General features: G+C 44.3%; 3 protein-coding genes across 11 annotated transcripts; 2 read left to right on the top strand and 1 right to left on the bottom strand.

The window, feature by feature from the left end:
* The first annotated feature begins 20 nt into the window (after positions 1 to 20).
* Positions 21 to 1,018, top strand: uqcc2 (ubiquinol-cytochrome c reductase complex assembly factor 2). Of its 2 annotated transcripts, none has more exons than XM_003973307.3 (4): positions 21 to 214; positions 460 to 534; positions 704 to 770; positions 849 to 1,018. In XM_003973307.3, the coding sequence occupies exons 1-4, from the start codon at positions 77 to 79 to the stop codon at positions 953 to 955; spliced, it is 387 nt and encodes a 128-aa protein (XP_003973356.1). In that variant the 5' UTR covers positions 21 to 76; the 3' UTR covers positions 956 to 1,018. The 2 variants fall into 2 exon arrangements, with proteins under 2 accessions (XP_003973356.1, XP_029682043.1); XM_029826183.1 differs by having other exon boundaries at positions 460 to 578; positions 849 to 923.
* A 2,030-nt stretch (positions 1,019 to 3,048) lies between these two features.
* tspo (translocator protein) lies at positions 3,049 to 5,841 on the bottom strand. 3 transcript variants are annotated; one of them, XM_029827167.1, is made up of 5 exons: positions 5,685 to 5,831; positions 4,785 to 4,962; positions 3,938 to 4,110; positions 3,690 to 3,828; positions 3,049 to 3,608 (listed from the first exon to the last, which is right to left on the bottom strand). In XM_029827167.1, the coding sequence occupies exons 3-5, from the start codon at positions 4,105 to 4,107 to the stop codon at positions 3,435 to 3,437; spliced, it is 483 nt and encodes a 160-aa protein (XP_029683027.1). In that variant the 5' UTR covers positions 4,108 to 4,110; positions 4,785 to 4,962; positions 5,685 to 5,831; the 3' UTR covers positions 3,049 to 3,434. The 3 variants fall into 3 exon arrangements, with proteins under 3 accessions (XP_029683027.1, XP_003973286.1, XP_029683028.1); XM_003973237.3 differs by lacking the exon at positions 4,785 to 4,962 and having other exon boundaries at positions 5,685 to 5,841; XM_029827168.1 differs by lacking the exons at positions 4,785 to 4,962; positions 5,685 to 5,831 and adding an exon at positions 4,754 to 4,775.
* A 1,244-nt stretch (positions 5,842 to 7,085) lies between these two features.
* On the top strand, positions 7,086 to 16,205 carry frs3 (fibroblast growth factor receptor substrate 3). 6 transcript variants are annotated; one of them, XR_003885872.1, is made up of 9 exons: positions 7,086 to 7,264; positions 8,424 to 8,543; positions 8,628 to 8,716; positions 8,864 to 9,050; positions 9,457 to 9,618; positions 9,945 to 10,066; positions 10,146 to 15,046; positions 15,167 to 15,216; positions 15,430 to 16,205. XR_003885872.1 is itself a non-coding variant. In XM_029826217.1 (7 exons), the coding sequence occupies exons 3-7, from the start codon at positions 8,651 to 8,653 to the stop codon at positions 11,448 to 11,450; spliced, it is 1,842 nt and encodes a 613-aa protein (XP_029682077.1). In that variant the 5' UTR covers positions 7,086 to 7,264; positions 8,424 to 8,543; positions 8,628 to 8,650; the 3' UTR covers positions 11,451 to 16,205. The 6 variants fall into 6 exon arrangements, 2 of the variants coding, with proteins under 2 accessions (XP_029682077.1, XP_029682078.1); XR_003885873.1 differs by lacking the exon at positions 15,167 to 15,216 and having other exon boundaries at positions 10,146 to 14,711; XR_003885870.1 differs by having other exon boundaries at positions 15,167 to 16,205.
* The last annotated feature ends 104 nt before the right edge of the window (positions 16,206 to 16,309 follow it).

The following is a 16,309-nucleotide window of genomic DNA, read 5'->3' as shown; positions in this document are numbered from 1 at the left end:
ACACAACTACGGCGTGCAATGAAGGTCAAACCTTACACATCCTTACATCACTCCGTTGGCGACCATAAATGTAAACATGTCGGCCACCAGGTATCGACGCTTCTTGAAACTGTGTGAAGAATGGCCGCTGGACGATTACAAGAAAGGACGCGATTTAGGAACATTTCTGAGGAAACGAGTAGCTTTATCCTTCCGTGAGGGTGAAAACACTCAGGTAACCCGGTGCCAAATTTAGCGAACTAAGCTAGCTAAGTACTGACCTTATCCCTCTTCTAATACTCATCAGTGATGTTTCCTTTGCAAAAAGAATGTTTTTAAGCGGTGACAGCTGCTCTAATGGCACATTACTTTTAAATTCAAATTAGCTGCAAAATGGCATCGGTAATACGCTGCCAATATTGGTAATTTAGCACTTGATAAACTGTTTCATTGACACAATATTTCCCCTTTTCTTATCAGATATCGGATCCAGAAAAATGCGACCAGATGTATGAAAGTTTGGCCCGCATTAACAGCAGTGTATACAGACAACGGGTCTGTGCATTCACCTCCTTACAGAAATACAGACATAAATATAAGTAAATCATAAATTGTCAGCCTTTGCGTGGGATGTTTTTACAATTGACAAACATAAAAAAAAGCCATGCATTGTTGTGTTGGTCATAAAATCTGTGTTGTGCTAACATTCTCTGTTGAATTTCAGTTTCCTCGAGTTCGAGACACAAGCTTTACTGGTGTTACAGTGGAAGAGTGTAGAGTACTTTTATCAGGTATGGAAATACATTTCATTTGTGTACCATGGAGGAGACACACATTATTCCTGTTAACATTCTCTCATTCTACTCTAGGGAGTGTGCAACAGACGGATGAAGAAAAAAAGGGCCTGTGGAAAACAATAATGGAAAGATTCTCCAAATCATCAGATGATGCTCCAGAGAAAACTACAGAAAAATAACTTTGTATGATTTACATCATATTGCATGTCCAGAAATAAAGATAGTTCTTCCCATTCTTGTAAGCAATTGTGTTATTGTATCATGACCATAAGTTATGAATAGCTTTAACTCATATGTTGATATAAATACTGATGAGTCGATATATTGTGACACTTTAATGCCATGGTCTGTCCACTTATTAGGCCCTAAAAGACTGAACCAATTGTATCAACTCTAGTGCCAAACCAGTATTTGATAGGAAGCTTTGACTTGAGTTATGATTATAAATATTTACATTCAGTGTAAAAAAAAAAGGTTGACATTGAGAAGGGAATAAGAAATTGTAGGTTTTTATGTAGGTTATTATGGAAAATGTAGGTTTTTTTTAAAAATCAATCTAAAAACTAGAAATTCTCACAGGACTTTCAATAATTACCTAGAAACTTTTCCTTTGTTCCACCAATAAAGGGTACTTCTCAATAGATAATATTAGAGCTGCACTATATTTACCAGTCTACTAAATTAGCGTCGGATTATTATATTAATACTATTTGTTCATCCCATTGTACAACTGTAGGCGATGAAACAGCCGATAATAGTTTTCGTTTGAGAAGCTTCTACATTCCTACACTATAGGTGGCGCAATAACACCCAGCATTTACCAATGATGCGCCTGTGTCGTCTCTAGTCATGCGGCATAGCGCCATCTGCTGGACAAACCCTGGTAGTGTTGGGTCCTCGTTCATCGAACGTGAGTTCAACACAGCACAATGTTAAATACATTTTCAGACAGTAACTAACATTAGGGACACAAAAGTATCTTTTCTTTTTATCTTGGGGTTATCTCTCCAGATGCAATAATCAAGACAATTGACAAAGCCCAGCCAGGACACCTAGGGCACCATGAGTAGAGCTACAGTGCGGCTGATGGGATACCAAGAGATGACGATGACCCCGACAGTGACCAGGATAATGTCAATGAACAGCTTGGGCAAAGATAGGGTGTTATCTGGGAAAACCTTGGCTGCATCAACCCTCATAGTTGCATCTCCACAAGTGAAATACCCAATTTAGTTTGTGTGCGCCATATAGGAAAACAGGCCAGGCCCAGATCAGAACGAGCTGCAGTCCATAGAGTTCCTGTGGAACCACAGAATCCTCATAAATCCTCCCAGGTTTTTATACACCAGGTAGGAGCCATACCTGCATAAAAGAAGTCGATTTTTTTTTTTATCATAGAGACTAAATATGTAATTTATAAAAATTCTACTGGAACATCGGCCACACAATTACCCCATTCCAGCATACAGAGAAGCCCATGCAAATGCAAAGGCAACGGTTGGTGGATGCTATGATGGGTTCTTCGGACTAGGGTACCAGTTGTTTACTTCTTTGTGTACAATGTAACGGATAGAGGCCCCACCAATTAAAGGCAGGATGGGAATTCCAAGCATGGGCCACATGTTCTGAGAAAAAAACAAAAGCATGATACAGACCATAGACTTTTGAGCCAATATGAGAAAAGTCACGGGATTATATGTTTGTAACATAATTGCGTCAGTTTCAGTTACATAGCTCTTCCCATTTAGAATTTGTTGTGAAACAGGAGTTCTTCCTTCCTTCTGTATATTTAAAATTAATCCCCAGTTCACACAGAGGTCACAATCGTACCCAACAAACCTGCTGCATGTTGGTACACACAGCGAGCGAGAGGAGAGTTCTAAGACCGCGCACGTACCACTCAAAACTGTCACACATTCGTTAAACCAGTTGGAACTTCTCCCTCAGTCCAACTGCAGGTTCGCAGACCGCGCAAACCACGCCCCATAACGGACCACGCCCACTATGATACACGCCCACAGCATTGGCGGTTTCAAGCGTCACCTCGACTCACTTACATACTATTGTCTGGGGTTGAGGTCTTTGTGGCCATGTTTGTTTCCAGGGTGTGTTTTAAATCCTTTTTATTGTATGTAATTGAGTTGGCGTTTCGTAATCTTGATGATGGATCTGTGAGGATGCCTGACAATTATTGTACAATCTGTTGTTTAAATTCAATCGTCCAACTTACACAAGACTCAAAGTGCCTCAAGTTGTTTGTTAGGAAAATGACTCGAGGTATGAATAGATTTTAATGAACTTCTCATGAAATGTTGATAATAGGCCAAGGAATGGCTCATTAAAATTTGGTGATGTTCTACATTCCGGAGGGACTTTGACCTTTGAGTTCCCAAAGCTCAAAGCAAAACAAAAGCATCACTCAAAGGAACACGATGACAGGCAATTATTTTCTATATCTGCATCATTACACAGTCTGCAGCGGTACAGATCAGAATTAAATAACAGTGTTACATAATTATGTCTTACAAAATATAAAGATGATTCACATGTTATAAATCCAATCAGGACATTCATTTTTTTTGTGCATTTTTCACCATTTTTTTCAGTGATTCAGCTTTTACAAGCTGTTGTTTGTGTCAAAGGCCACAGACATTCTTTCTAATCGTCCTTTTTCTCGGGGTTGTCTCTCCAGATACGGTAGTTGAGAGAGGTGGCAAGGCACAGCCAGGACAGGTAAGGCGCCATCAGCAGAGTTGCAGTGCGGCTGATGGAATACCAAGAGACCATGGTGGCTGCCACGGTCCCGGTGAGAAAGATGATCTCAATGAATGCCTAAATCAGGCAGAAATAGTGTTAAATGAGCATAATAATAACAACTACAAACACAGTGAATGATTTTTGTGTTAAATATACCCATTTTAGTTTGTGTGCCCCAAAAAAGATAGGGGTCCAGGCCCAGTTCAGAGCAAGCTGCAGCCCATAGAGTCCCAGTGGAACTACAGCATCATCGGTGAATCCTCCCAGCTCTTTATACACCAGGTAGGAGCCATACCTGCCCGGAGAAGGAACACAAAGTTATTTAGGTCAACAGTCTTCATCACGGAATGAGCAGACAGTGCAGAACAAAGGAGGGAGAAGGGAAGTTTGTAGTCTGTACTCACCCCATTCCTGTGTACAGACAGGTCCACACAACAGGAAAGGCTGCATTGGGTGGGCGCCATGATGGTTTCTTTAGGGTTGGATACCAGGTCTTTACCTCACTGCGTGTGATTAAACCTCCAAGGAACCCTCCAACATGAGGCAGGGTGGTCATTCCAAGCACGGTCCACATGTTCTGAAGTAGAGCATTCACAGCGAGGATCGGGAAATATCAGAGAGAGGTCTTAGAAAGGAGGTTTAACTCAAGTGACTGTACAATTGTTGGGGTACTGGTCCCGTCCATCCATGAAGATTATCATTCAAGTTTTAATAAAGTCACGCCGACTGATTATTGCTTAGCTGGAAAGTTAAGGTGAGACTGAATGACATCAAAAAAAGAGAAAAATTAGCTTATATTGCGATTAAATCTAGAGAATATACTTCATTAATGCCCTTTCTACCTCAGACACATCAATGGGACTGAAAAAAATTAGATCTAAAGGCTGTAAAGAGAACAGCCAGTGTTCCTTTACATGCTTTAAGTGTGGCTTTAAAGGCCACATTTGTCGTAGTCCTGGATCATTTTAAACAGAAAGTAAATACAACTATGCAAAATGATGTCCGCTTGTAAAGCTCATGTTGTCAGTTCAAGCATCTATAACTGGATTTTCCCGGTCTTGTCACAAATATATGCAAAAGAAGGTAGATCACAGCATGCAGTGGGTCATCAAGAGCTGAAGCAGACCAAAGAGTCCATTTTGTGTTAGTCCTCAGCTCATTCATCCTGCCTTTACTTCAAGAGAAGATAATTGCTTTCATCCTTTTGTAGAGCTACTGACCTTATAAAACGCACGACAACATGTTACGTACCACACACTCGGCTGACTGCTGCTCTGTACTGACTGCTGCCTAGAAGAGAATGTTACACTGGGAAGGCCTGCAGACTTACAGCGTAAACCTCTGGGATGATGTGCTGTGTGATAGGTGCCAGGGGAACGGGCAGGGCTGTCTTATCAGTGGGACCAGCAACAAACTCTAGTGACGCTCCCTGCATAACCAAGCACGCACACAGTCACACACACTTGTGCTGTTCTAATTGTGCAATGAAAAGCCAATAAAGTATTGGATTTAGAGGGTTTAAAGATGTAAAGTTGTGCACGGAATAGAAATCACGACAAGTATCGATAGTTTGTAGGCAGACATGAATATTGGTTACATTTGTATTAAGTGTGAATGATTCTAACCTTTATCATCAGTGTGTCCGCAGAATTGACAGTAAAATGCATTTGGATCAACAGTAGCCCGTAGCTAAAGGATTATAAGTGTGTGTCTATTTTGATGATTTTATAAGGCCCCCAGACCTTCCAGGGTCACACTGGCCTGACCTATTTGTACTTGCATAGCTGAGAGAGTTGTCACCATCCCAGTGATTCTAAACTCTACCAAATTAGGGTAAAAGACCGCTGCCGGCATATGAAAATGTGGCTTGAATGACAATTATATTGTAAACTTGAACTGAACTTGCTCACATTAGTCTTTCACTTTCACTGATAGACACGCAGCAGCTGCAGGTTGGTGCCCTTTAACTTATTTCTACTCACGCACCCCAGACACGTAAAAACTCGTAATTTGCGCACATACAGATGTTAAGTTTACTTTAAATGTAATCTGTAACATGAGACGTTCCCTTTACATTTCAGCCTAGCGGAAGTAAGACAAAATGACAACACAGGCACACACACACACACACACACGGTACAGTCCACGTACCACGTCAAACTGCTCCTGGCTCAGATCTTCAGAAACCCAGATGACATAGATCGTCCCTGACTGTAAGTGAATCCAGCCAGCGCGGTTATAACACGCTTCCTCTTTGTGTCCGCCACCGACGTGCGGCAGCTACCGTAATACCCTGCGACGCGTCCAAACGCGCAGCCAAACATTTCCTCGCGTTGTCGGCGCTTTACAGGAGAGAGATAGCGGTGCTCTGGCACTTGGAGTATTTTGGTAGTTAAATAAACGTGTTGTAAAAGGAGTCAGGCACGAAGTTAGTCCAAAGGTCGCGGAATCTCTCTCTATGGTTACCTTATTTCCTGGTCTACCAGGTGTTACATGTGCTATTCTCGTGACAACAGAACACAAAGATCGGAACAAGATGATTTCTGTCCAGCCAAAGTCAAAGAGTCACGCAACAAAACCTTTAAAAAGAAGAAAAACACTATATATTCGTTGTTTTGGTTTTATAATTGTGTATAGTTCGTGTATTTTTATTTTCATTTTCTGTTTTCAGGTAATTGCTCATCCCACTATTCATGAATAAAAAGGTTTAATGTATAAATATGTATATCAAGGGAAACATAGTAGATGTGTTATAACCTTTATTGTAATTTTCATTTAAACCTACGCAATTAAAAACGCCAAGAGGTCACAAAGCCTGCTTATTTCACCTCACACTCACACTTCAGGTTTGGCGTCTGCAAAACAAGTTATGAGAATGAGCAACTTATATACCAAGGCTGAAAGTGGGTCTCTGATTCCAGTTATAACCCTCTGACTCTTAATTTGACTCTTGTGTAAGCGAAAGTGAGTAATTACAGAATAAAAGATGATATAACAATTGATTTTTTTTAAAAAAGTGTGTGTGTGTGTGTGTGGGGGGGGATTCTGTGTTTCTACACCAAGTTAGCCACCTGCTGATTCATACTGACACTGAAGACATGAAAGTGGGATTCTTCTTTTGATTTGAACGATAAAGGGAAATAAACGCGGGCTCTCGTCTGGCGGAGAGCTCCACAAAGTTAGACTCCAAAAGAAACTGAGACTGGGAAAATTGGGAAAACACAGGTGTATATTTAGGAACTTCAGTTGTTTCTAAAACCGCTCCAATATTTTTGCATTCTTGATTGTTTTTGCACATGCTAAGCAATATTGCCCCCCCCCCCTGCCCGCAGAAGTGCGCTTCTCTCATGGGTAGAGGGGTTTTCGCCCCTCACCCTTGTCTGCCAGGCGGACACACCTTTCCTCCGCGGTCCTCCAGCGTTCCCTACCTTCTTGTCGCTTCTCTCAGACTCGTTGTCTAGTGGTGAACTCTCACCCCAGCTGCTTGGGAAATGTCATACAGGCCCCTGCTGCAGTAGGGGGGGCGTAATGGGGGGTGGGGGGTGGGGGGATAACAACATTTTTTATTGCCCTCGCTGCATTTCCTACTCGCGTCTGTGCAGTGAAAGTGCCACATCCCGGGGTACCAACAGCAGCAGCAGCAGCCGCCGCCGCCGCCGATAACTGATCGCAGTCCCGGTGCTCATTTCGCATTTGGGCTAATATAGAAAAAAAAAACCCGTGCCAGACATGTGAGTACCGAACCATCGCTGTTGATCTGCACCGACCCGCCGCTGCGTGCTATCCTACCCTCACCAATTAGAACAGATGGCTGCTGAGCAGAGATGTTGACCATTTTGGTGCGTGTGGTGGTTTAATGCGGTGTGCAGGCAGGAAGGGGGTGGCGGGGGTCTTCGCCCATTGATGTGGCAGATAAAGCCTGGCTGTGGGCTTGCGCGCGCGTGTGTGTGTTTGTTTGGGGGGGGTTTGTGTTTGTGTTTTTTTTAAGGAGGGGGGGCTGTGCGTCAGGTTGGCTAAATCGGGGAAAGGCAGGCGGTAGATTTTTCTGCCGCGAAGCGTGCAGATGGAGAGGGGTGTGTGTGTGCGTGTGTGCGGGGGGTGGGGGTGGGGGGCAGTCTGTGGCTGAATGACAAGTGTGTAGCTCCGCCGGGCGCCTTTAGCACCAGGTAGCCGAGGGTGCAGCGTGCGTCTCCAGCCTGGCACCTTTTGTCAGATGTGGAGGCCCCGGGTTAGAGCGCACATCCTGCAGCGGCGCTGATCGGGAAGAAAATCGCGCTGGACGCTGTTCGGAAATCAGCGGGTGATCACTGATGCTGATGCCAAAACACGACTCAGTGTTTTGGGTTTTTTTTTTCTTTGTTTTGTTTTGTCCGTTTCTAAGTCCACTTTAATGTTTAGTCTAGATGTGTAGGATTGCTGTGTCTGTGTGTGATCTTTTACAGCCGCTGTGTTATTTTCAGAGAGTAATCTGTAATCAGAATTGGGGGGGGGGGGGGGGGGGGGGGGGGGTCATGCTATTTTTGTACCAAGGTGTACTTAACCAGATCATTGGTACGTAAACATTCATTATAAATGCCGAGGAGTTTTGAGCCAGAATGCAGAAGTTCGTGTAGCTTTTACAGTGCATTTTCTGTGAGGGGCAACATGAACATTGCTATAACTTTTAGCCTTGCGCCACATCATACAGGGAAGACATTTGTGCCATCTAACTGAGGATATACATCTTGATTTTTAAATACCAATAGCATACATTGTCAATGTATATTTCTGTGTTATTTGAAAGGAGACGGAGGGTTGACATGCAACAGGTTCAGGTGCTTGCGCTCAAACGTGCACAGCTGTTTTTAGGATTGTCCTGCAGTGCTTGCTTGATGATGGTGATGCTTTCAGGGGGGCGAGAAAAATGCCGAAGATGTCAGTCCAGCGAACCATCTGGCTTGCTACGACAATGCCCAGTCGAAGATCTTGGGATTGAGACGTGTATCCCTTTACCCCGATGGCCTGGACTGAGTAAGAAGTCTGCATTTGCCGCGTCCTCCGTGTCTCTTTTATTTATTCCGCTGATTCTGTTATTGGTGTTTGGTTCTCTGACAGGTTTCAGCTGGCCTGCTGAAGCTATGGGGAGCTGTTGGAGCTGTCTGTACAGAGACCCCATCCAAGACAACCACCTCACCAAGTTTAAGGTCACTCATCAAACCAGCATTTCTAATTGCTAATTTACCGTGACGAGATGCTGTGCGATATTATAGCATCATTTGCCATCACGCTCATACAAACTAAGCTTGTTTGCCTATCTTTTTTTTAAAGGAATGTCCTCTTCCTTGTTGCAGGTCACCAATGTGGATGATGAGGGCAACGAGCTGGGCTCTGGGATCATGGAGCTCACTCAAACCGAGCTCATTCTTCACACGCGAAAGAGGGACGCCATCCGATGGCCGTACCTCTGCCTCCGACGCTACGGCTACGATTCCAACCTGTTTTCATTCGAGAGCGGCCGTCGCTGTCAGACCGGGCAGGGTAAACTTATTCGCCCTTTAGGATGTGTGTCCTATGTTTAGGTTAGAGCGTGTGTCCTTTCTGTGAAAGGCGTAAGAGGTAATTGCAGATACTGGTCAAATATGCAGCGCAAACAAACCGGCCCATGTCTTCATGAAGTGGCATAAACGCCACCTCAGCGCACAGAAAGTTGATGCGTGTTGGGTTGCAAAGGGATTCCCACAGAGCCTTTGAGCAACACAGTTTTGTGGGTTTAATTGTTTCGCAGTAGCAATAAAAGATTTTTTTTTTAAAATTAGCCATAAGAGTCTGTGTTGACGTGGAAAATAATAGCTTTGGGCCTTCATTAGTCCCCCCCCCCCTCCCGTCGCGGAGATCTTGGTGCGCAATTGATGCCTAAACTGTTGCTATTTTGGTGTCCACCCAGGGATCTTTGCATTCAAGTGTTCCCGGGCAGAAGAGATCTTCAATCTGCTCCAGGAGCTGATGCAATGTAACAGCATCAACGTGGTGGAAGAATCTATGATGATGAATCGCAGCGGTCACACGCCAGAGATGGAAATGTCTCGCACACCCCAGACTCCCAGTAGTGAGTCACCCACCGAGATTAATTGTAATACTTGGATGCAGCAGTACCACAGTAAAATTAGCTTAATTTTTACAGTAACCTATTAATAGACAGATCTTAAACCAAACCTTATGAGTCAGAGGTAACGTTGGGGCAGAGGGGAGCAAAGACCTGCATATACACTGTCTGATGCTTAACTTGACCTGTTGATGGGGAAAATTTGAAGTGCATCAGTAATTTTAAACTATTTCATTGTGACAAAGATACTCCTATGAGAGCAGGATTAAAATTCAATGGTGGAGGGGGGGGGGGCATGTTACTGAATGATCACGATCATGTCGTTGCAGCTCCGGCATTCCCTGCCCAAGTTTTTCCCAATGGATACCCAGGTTACCCAATCAGGGGGGATTCGTCTCAGCCCTCTCTTGGTGATGATCGTGGACATCCACTCATGAGCTTGGAAGACCAGGTAAGACATTTCATCGGTCTCCAGTTTTGGATCCACCTGTGGTAGTTCACAATCTCAGCGCGCCTTCCTCTCCTGGCAGACTCACACCTATGTAAATACTGTCGGTATGGAGGGGGATCTGTCCATGCGTCACTGTGTGCACTCCCTGCCGGAGGTGCGGCCCAGCACTTTCCCTGAAACAACACATGGAGCCATGCCTGTCGGGGGCCAAGGAAATCCACAATCCAACCTGCGGTGCTGTCCCATGGAGGAACACAACAATTCGCAGGTGTTTTTAACGCCTGCCTCGCAAGAGGTCAAGTTCATGCTTGGCCCTACCCCCGCACAGCGCCATCTGCTGGAGAGAGAGCGGGAGAGGCACGGGCACAATCCTCACAACCTTCAGCCAGTAGAGGGCGCGACAGGCTCGGAGACAGACCGAGAGGAGCCTTCTCTGCACCTGTGCAATTCTCACTCCTATCACCATTTCCATCACCACTCACAGCGTCACCCTGGCCTGGAGCACTCCGATAGCTGCCAGAGCGGGGAACTCACCTATGAGAACATCAACGGCCTGAGGAACAGTCGGAAGCAGCGGCTGAGCCCCAGCAGCGTGTCGCAGTCTGTGGGTTCCAGCAGCAGCAGCAGCACGGGAGACAGCCACTCGCATTCCCTCCTGCACCTGCACGCCCACGGCCCTTCATCTCTGCCCCTGCAAGGTTACGCCTGCGAAAGAGGTGGTGGGCATCGCAGGGCAGCTCGGCTTAACTACGAGAACTTGCCCTCTCTGCCGCCGGTATGGGAATACAGTGCTCTGCAGCGCGAGGACGAACAGGAGGAGGAAGACGATGAGCAGGATGACGATGATTATGAGGAAGAGGAGGAAGACTTTGATGACTATGAGTTCTCCGAAGGATCTGGGACACCCAACGGCTACCATCCAGAGGGTCAGGGCATCCACAGAGATGCCCCGCAGAACTATGTCAACACAGAGCAGGTGCAGCCGCTCCGGCTACGACACGCCTGCCCCCCACAACCAAGACCATGTCAACCGGATCAAGGGGGTCGGATATTTAACTTTGATTTACGCAGACGATCCAGGTCAGGGATGGGAGGCTGTGAGCACGGCCACATTTCTCCATTGCGGCAGCTGAATTACATCCAGGTGGACCTAGAAGGAGACTCTGCTTGCCAACCCCTCAGCAGCGGGGGCGCCCAGACCCAGCCACAGCACCAGCGCCTACTACCCAAAAAATGTGGCCCACCGGCTTCGCGGCGCAGTGAATGCTACGCGGTCATCGATCTAAACAAGACCGTCGCCATGTCCAACCTGCAGAAAGCTCTGCCCAGAGACGACGGGACTTCCAGAAAGACTCGCCACAACAGCACAGACCTGCCTCTGTAAATGATGTTAGGACTGAAGAGGAGTGATGAAGACAGATGAAGGCTCATCTTAGCACACTGGACCCTTCTCTGTCATCCATCCATCAAGTGTCGGGCTGACTAATACAGTACAGGTACCTAATTAAAAAAGCAAACCTGTTCAATGGGGGGGGGGGTGTGTGTGCTAAATCTGCCATTTGGAGTCATTCGCCCATTTCCACTCATCTCTTTCTCAGTCTACAACCTCGTGCTTTTTTTCTGTTACTATCACTACAGAAAAGGTTAAGTAGTGTTTGGCAGGATGGGAAGCTGAAGGTGCAGTTCAGTTTTCTTTGGAGGTGGGGTTAGAAGATGCGCTTGCGCCTCCTAAAATGATGGCCTACAGAACGCTGCCAACACCCAGCTGAGGAAGTTCTCCAAACACATCCCACGCTTTGACTGTACACCACATTATTTAGCATTCTCGGCGCTTCAGCTGACAAAAATATGTAATTTCTTCTTTTGAAGAGTGTTTGTGTCTCCACGGAATGGACAGGTAGAATACTGTCTGCACACTAATACACTGGCGAGACAGGAGTGCATCAAACTCTTCCTCCTAAAACCGAACTGTCCCTTTAACGGTTCCTGAACCTAACTGCTGATGTACGTCTTACATCGCAGGCCATTGGGCAAATTAAGTGGCTGGTATAGATATAACTATGAAGCATTTTGCACGCATCATCAAGGGAATAAACTGGATGAATAAACACTAAAAAATGAAAAGAATGATGGTAACAGTAGCACGCTTGCGACATTGCACTTTGACCCAGGGCAACCGTTTGCCCCCGTACTCCCTCTGTGCTGCAGCCATTGGTCTGCCCGTGACCTTTTGCCAAAAGTAGGGGCCAAAACAACTTTTACTCTGCACTATAGAGGGATCGATTTACATGTTTCAAAGGAGACGTCACCAACCTCAGACAGCAGCATTAAGCTATAACCTCACTTAAAATGTCTTTAATCTCTAATTTATCAGGTGTGAATGGTCTTTGTTTAAGGGAGAGTTCACGTAACACTTAATATACAAATATATATATATATATATATTTATTTATTTCACATTTTTTATGCTTTCTTTCAAATGGCTCCCTCCTTCCTAATCCAGTAAAATGGACATCAAAGTCTCACCTCCAGTTATGAGTAGAAATTGGTCCAACACTGTTAGAACTGTGCAGAACTGTATTTTAGGAAATCCTGTGTTTTGAAGTGCCAAAGCTTGGACGGAGGGAATCAAACAAATCAATAGGATGAAGTTTGGTGTACCCATCCAGAGATGGAACATGAAACATAAAAAAATTTGAATGCACATTCCACCTCATCTACATCGAGGGCGTAGGAGGGATCGTGAGGTCTGATGATCCCAAGCAGGTTCGCTTCATGCTGCTACACGTCCTCACAACAGCCGCAGCTAAAATCCAACGTCCCCGTGTGTTTAATGTCAGGCCTTTTAGCATATATGTGCAACAGGAATTATCCCTGTCGTGTTCTTCTGAGTAGGAATATGATGTCTGTTTCATAGTGTTTGTCCAGGTTTTCATCCAACAGGATAGTTTTTGTGGAGGGAAGCACAGGCCGACGTGTCTTCAGCTGGCAGAGAAAGGTCAGAGGTCACATTTATTAGCACGTGAGCCCTCCATGCAAATGTCTCTGGGCAGATTGTGAATAATGATTTTTTTCCCCTGTTATCACGTAATCCAGCTGCATTTGAAATGCAAATGTTGTTTTTCCAGCCTAATGCAAGAAGCAAATCACTGATCTGTTCCTTTCACTTTGACTTGTGCCCACAAAACACAGTGAAAGCGTTTTCATGACCTTTAAACGAGCGCTTCGTGCACTTATTTCAATGAGTCAATTCATTTTAGTTCTTAAAATGAATTGAATTAACAGCGAATACCTATTGTGATGTTTTTAACTATACTATATTTATTAATATTTCCTACCGAAACATGAGCTTTTTATTTGGCTCTCTTTGCCATAAAATCTGCTGTTCATCTCAAGACTATAAGCTAAATATGTGTACGTATAAAGTCTATTAAACCATACAGTCCTAGCGAAAAAACACTTTTTTCCATGTATCTATATCAGTCTCAAATCAATCAGCTGCCGAGCAATTCACAAAATAAAATTAAACCGAGTCAACAGTACCACCAAATCTTTTATTTCCTTCAACGTTTCTTTGTTTTTTCGCGTTTCCCTCACCGAAGCTTTAAATAACCCAAACCTAAGGTTAGTCGTCTGTGTTTGGTTTGATCCTCTTTCCCGTCCGCCTGAAGTTGTTCCCGATTGTACGATTCATTGAAAGATGTTTACACTTTTTGCAATAACATGTGAATTGTCCTTTTGTTTTTTAAATCCGACTAATATGTGATGTGTGAATTTGAAATAGTGTGTGTCAGCGTGGCGTCCATGTATTTCAGTGCTCGTTCTATAGATCACTCCATTCATTTCTCTTTTTCCACTTTCAGTTAGGATGTTTCATTTTCCTCCAGACGTGACTGTAGCTGTGGAAACCATAAAAAAAACCAGTTTTCTTAATAGTCAGAGAACGCCAGGCTGAAAGCGTCGCCGCCGGCGACCTCCGTTCAACTTTTGTTGTCTATTGGTGGTTTTTCTTTCTCACTCGGATGCAGCGGTTTCAGGTTGGAAGGCAGTCCCGTCCGATTTCACCTCGTGTCACCAAATTACATTATTATTCCAGGAAATGGCTCAGCACAACAAAAAGTAAATCAGCAGGTGAAACTAGCTCTTCCCAAATGCGTAATTATGGCTGCCTGTCATTATCTCTACGTTTTGCACCTTGAGCGTATCCATATGCGCAAGGAAAAAGCTGTCAAAGTGAAGTTATTGTATAGGTTACGTAAAAAGGGCTTTGTTGTGCATTCACTCACATTCACTTGTCAAAAGGATTAATCTCGCAGGGAGATTAGATTAGTCAGGCATGTTTTTTTTAAGTTCCTGTTTGTTTTTTCATACTGCAGTGAACTAAAAAAGAAATTCACGGTGCCTTTCATATCGGAACCGTCTTCATCAGTGTTGTTGTTTTTTTGTTGTTTTTTTTGCTGTTTCCATACTTGAAGTTATGTTCAATGAGAAAAAAAAAGTGCCAATGCTTTTGGATTTGCAGACGCTGTCCATTTCAGAGGATTCTTGTTTTTAAGATTTCAGGAAATATCCGCTTCTCGTTCAGATCGGAGTAGATGATTCTTGTCTGGCATAGATGGTTGAGTTACTACACTGGAAGAAGGAGGTGGGTGATAAATCTCGGATGGCGTATCTCCAAAGAAATGTTGATCGACTGCTTTTGTGTTTTAAATGAAAGCCTGAGAGATAGTGGAGAGAAAATAACTTGAGACTCTATCTTACACCCACTTCTGAGGCGGGCCACGCCTGCAGCTGGGCCTCTGCTGAGTCTTTGTTGTGTGTGTTAAATAATTGTAATATTCCAACTGAGTTAAGGAGACAGTCCCCAAACTGCGAGGAGACATCCTGGGCCTTATGTTACGTGTGGTGTCCAACTGGTGCCCTTGTAACGCCGCCGCTATTTGACCCTTTAAGTGACCCCCGCAGGTGCAGCCCTTAAAGGTAATGAGAGCAGGCTTCCTGCTTCATTATTGAATGTTCAGCCAAACACACACTCATTCATTATTAACACACCTGCACAGCTGATGTTGTAACCACCCCCCCCCCCCCACCCGCCTGCAGATAAAGACATCCGTTGTGCCTGAGGCTTTCACGCTATCCCACAGAAGAAAGTAAGATAGAGTCCTTTACCTTATTAATCAGTTGTTCAGGTGGGAGGAGGTTAACTGGGCAGCATACGTTGCCGTTGAAGCGTGAAGATAACACGGATTTCCGCATCGCGCCGGTTTCGGTGCAGGTGTTTGGAACGTTTCGAATGTGAAACGATGTTGAAATAAGACCCCTGTGTTTTTGATACTTTGACATGTCTGTCCACTCCGCACCAGAAGTGTCAGGAGAACAGAAAGAACGTCATCCATTACATCACATCATGCCAAAACCACCCGCTGACGCCATCAGCTGCCCAACATGACGTGGCGTCCACATTTTCACCACTTGTCCTCTAAAAGTCGATTTGGTCGGTCAACCACCTCCAGAGAGTGAAAGGCGTGTACGCGGCTGAACTGTACATTTTTGTGAGTGATTTGTATATTTACATGCAGGCGGAATCGGCCTGATTATTCCCTCAGCCTCTGAATCAACAGGAGTGCCAAATATGCTTGAGTATGTCAAAATCTGGGACTTGACAGGACCCGCAAAGACTCTTTGCTTCACAGAGTGAAGCTCAAGGAGCTCATTGTAGACTCCGATGGACGGATGGAACTGTGGGAAATATTTTTGCCCAAACAGACGGGTTGGGGGGGAAACAGGTCTTTAGGTTTTCCTTTCAGTTTGGAAATGTTTCGTTCTTCAGATATTTGTATGTTTCAGTGTCCATTGTCCATAAATGAGTATGCAGTGATGGTCTTATCATATGCTGCCTGTAGAGGTGAATATATATTTAAAAAAATGGTTGGCTGTCAAAAATAAACATTTGGGTGATTTTCACTGTTAAAGCATTTCTCATGGAGATGTGTATTTTATCTAACCTCTTTTGCCATCCAACTTCAACGTCAAAAAAAACATTTGGTGAATTTTACCCCCATTTTCATCAATTCCACTAAAGATTTGTCCAAAATGTAAAATTTTATGTCATTATGATTAAAACAAAGTTATGAAAATATCTTTGCACCTGGTTAAGTGTTTTTTTCCCCTGAGAAGTCAACTCTTAAATCTGTCAGGAGGGATAATTATATCAGTTTTTCCCAACCCTAAACATTCCAATTA

The sequence above is a fragment of the Takifugu rubripes genome, chromosome 19 (assembly GCF_901000725.2).
Source record: "Takifugu rubripes chromosome 19, fTakRub1.2, whole genome shotgun sequence".
Classification (NCBI taxonomy): Eukaryota; Metazoa; Chordata; class Actinopteri; order Tetraodontiformes; family Tetraodontidae; genus Takifugu; species Takifugu rubripes.
This window is presented reverse-complemented; position numbering and strand designations above follow the sequence as displayed.

What these genes read in the sequence shown, in the direction of transcription:
- frs3 (XM_029826217.1), top strand. Translation starts at nt 8,651, where the DNA reads ATGGGGAGCTGTTGGAGCTGTCTGTACAGAGACCCCATCCAAGACAAC. An exon ending in ACCACCTCACCAAGTTTAAG is followed by an intron (nt 8,717 to 8,863) that starts GTCACTCATCAA and finishes TCCTTGTTGCAG; the next exon opens with GTCACCAATGTGGATGATGA. An exon ending in TCATGAGCTTGGAAGACCAG is followed by an intron (nt 10,067 to 10,145) that starts GTAAGACATTTC and finishes CTCTCCTGGCAG; the next exon opens with ACTCACACCTATGTAAATAC.
- tspo (XM_003973237.3), bottom strand. Translation starts at nt 4,107, where the DNA reads ATGTGGACCGTGCTTGGAATGACCACCCTGCCTCATGTTGGAGGGTTC. An exon ending in TGTCTGTACACAGGAATGGG is followed by an intron (nt 3,829 to 3,937) that starts GTGAGTACAGAC and finishes TTCTCCGGGCAG; the next exon opens with GTATGGCTCCTACCTGGTGT. An exon ending in GGGCACACAAACTAAAATGG is followed by an intron (nt 3,609 to 3,689) that starts GTATATTTAACA and finishes TGCCTGATTTAG; the next exon opens with GCATTCATTGAGATCATCTT.
- uqcc2 (XM_003973307.3), top strand. Translation starts at nt 77, where the DNA reads ATGTCGGCCACCAGGTATCGACGCTTCTTGAAACTGTGTGAAGAATGG. An exon ending in GCAGTGTATACAGACAACGG is followed by an intron (nt 535 to 703) that starts GTCTGTGCATTC and finishes GTTGAATTTCAG; the next exon opens with TTTCCTCGAGTTCGAGACAC. An exon ending in GTGTAGAGTACTTTTATCAG is followed by an intron (nt 771 to 848) that starts GTATGGAAATAC and finishes ATTCTACTCTAG; the next exon opens with GGAGTGTGCAACAGACGGAT.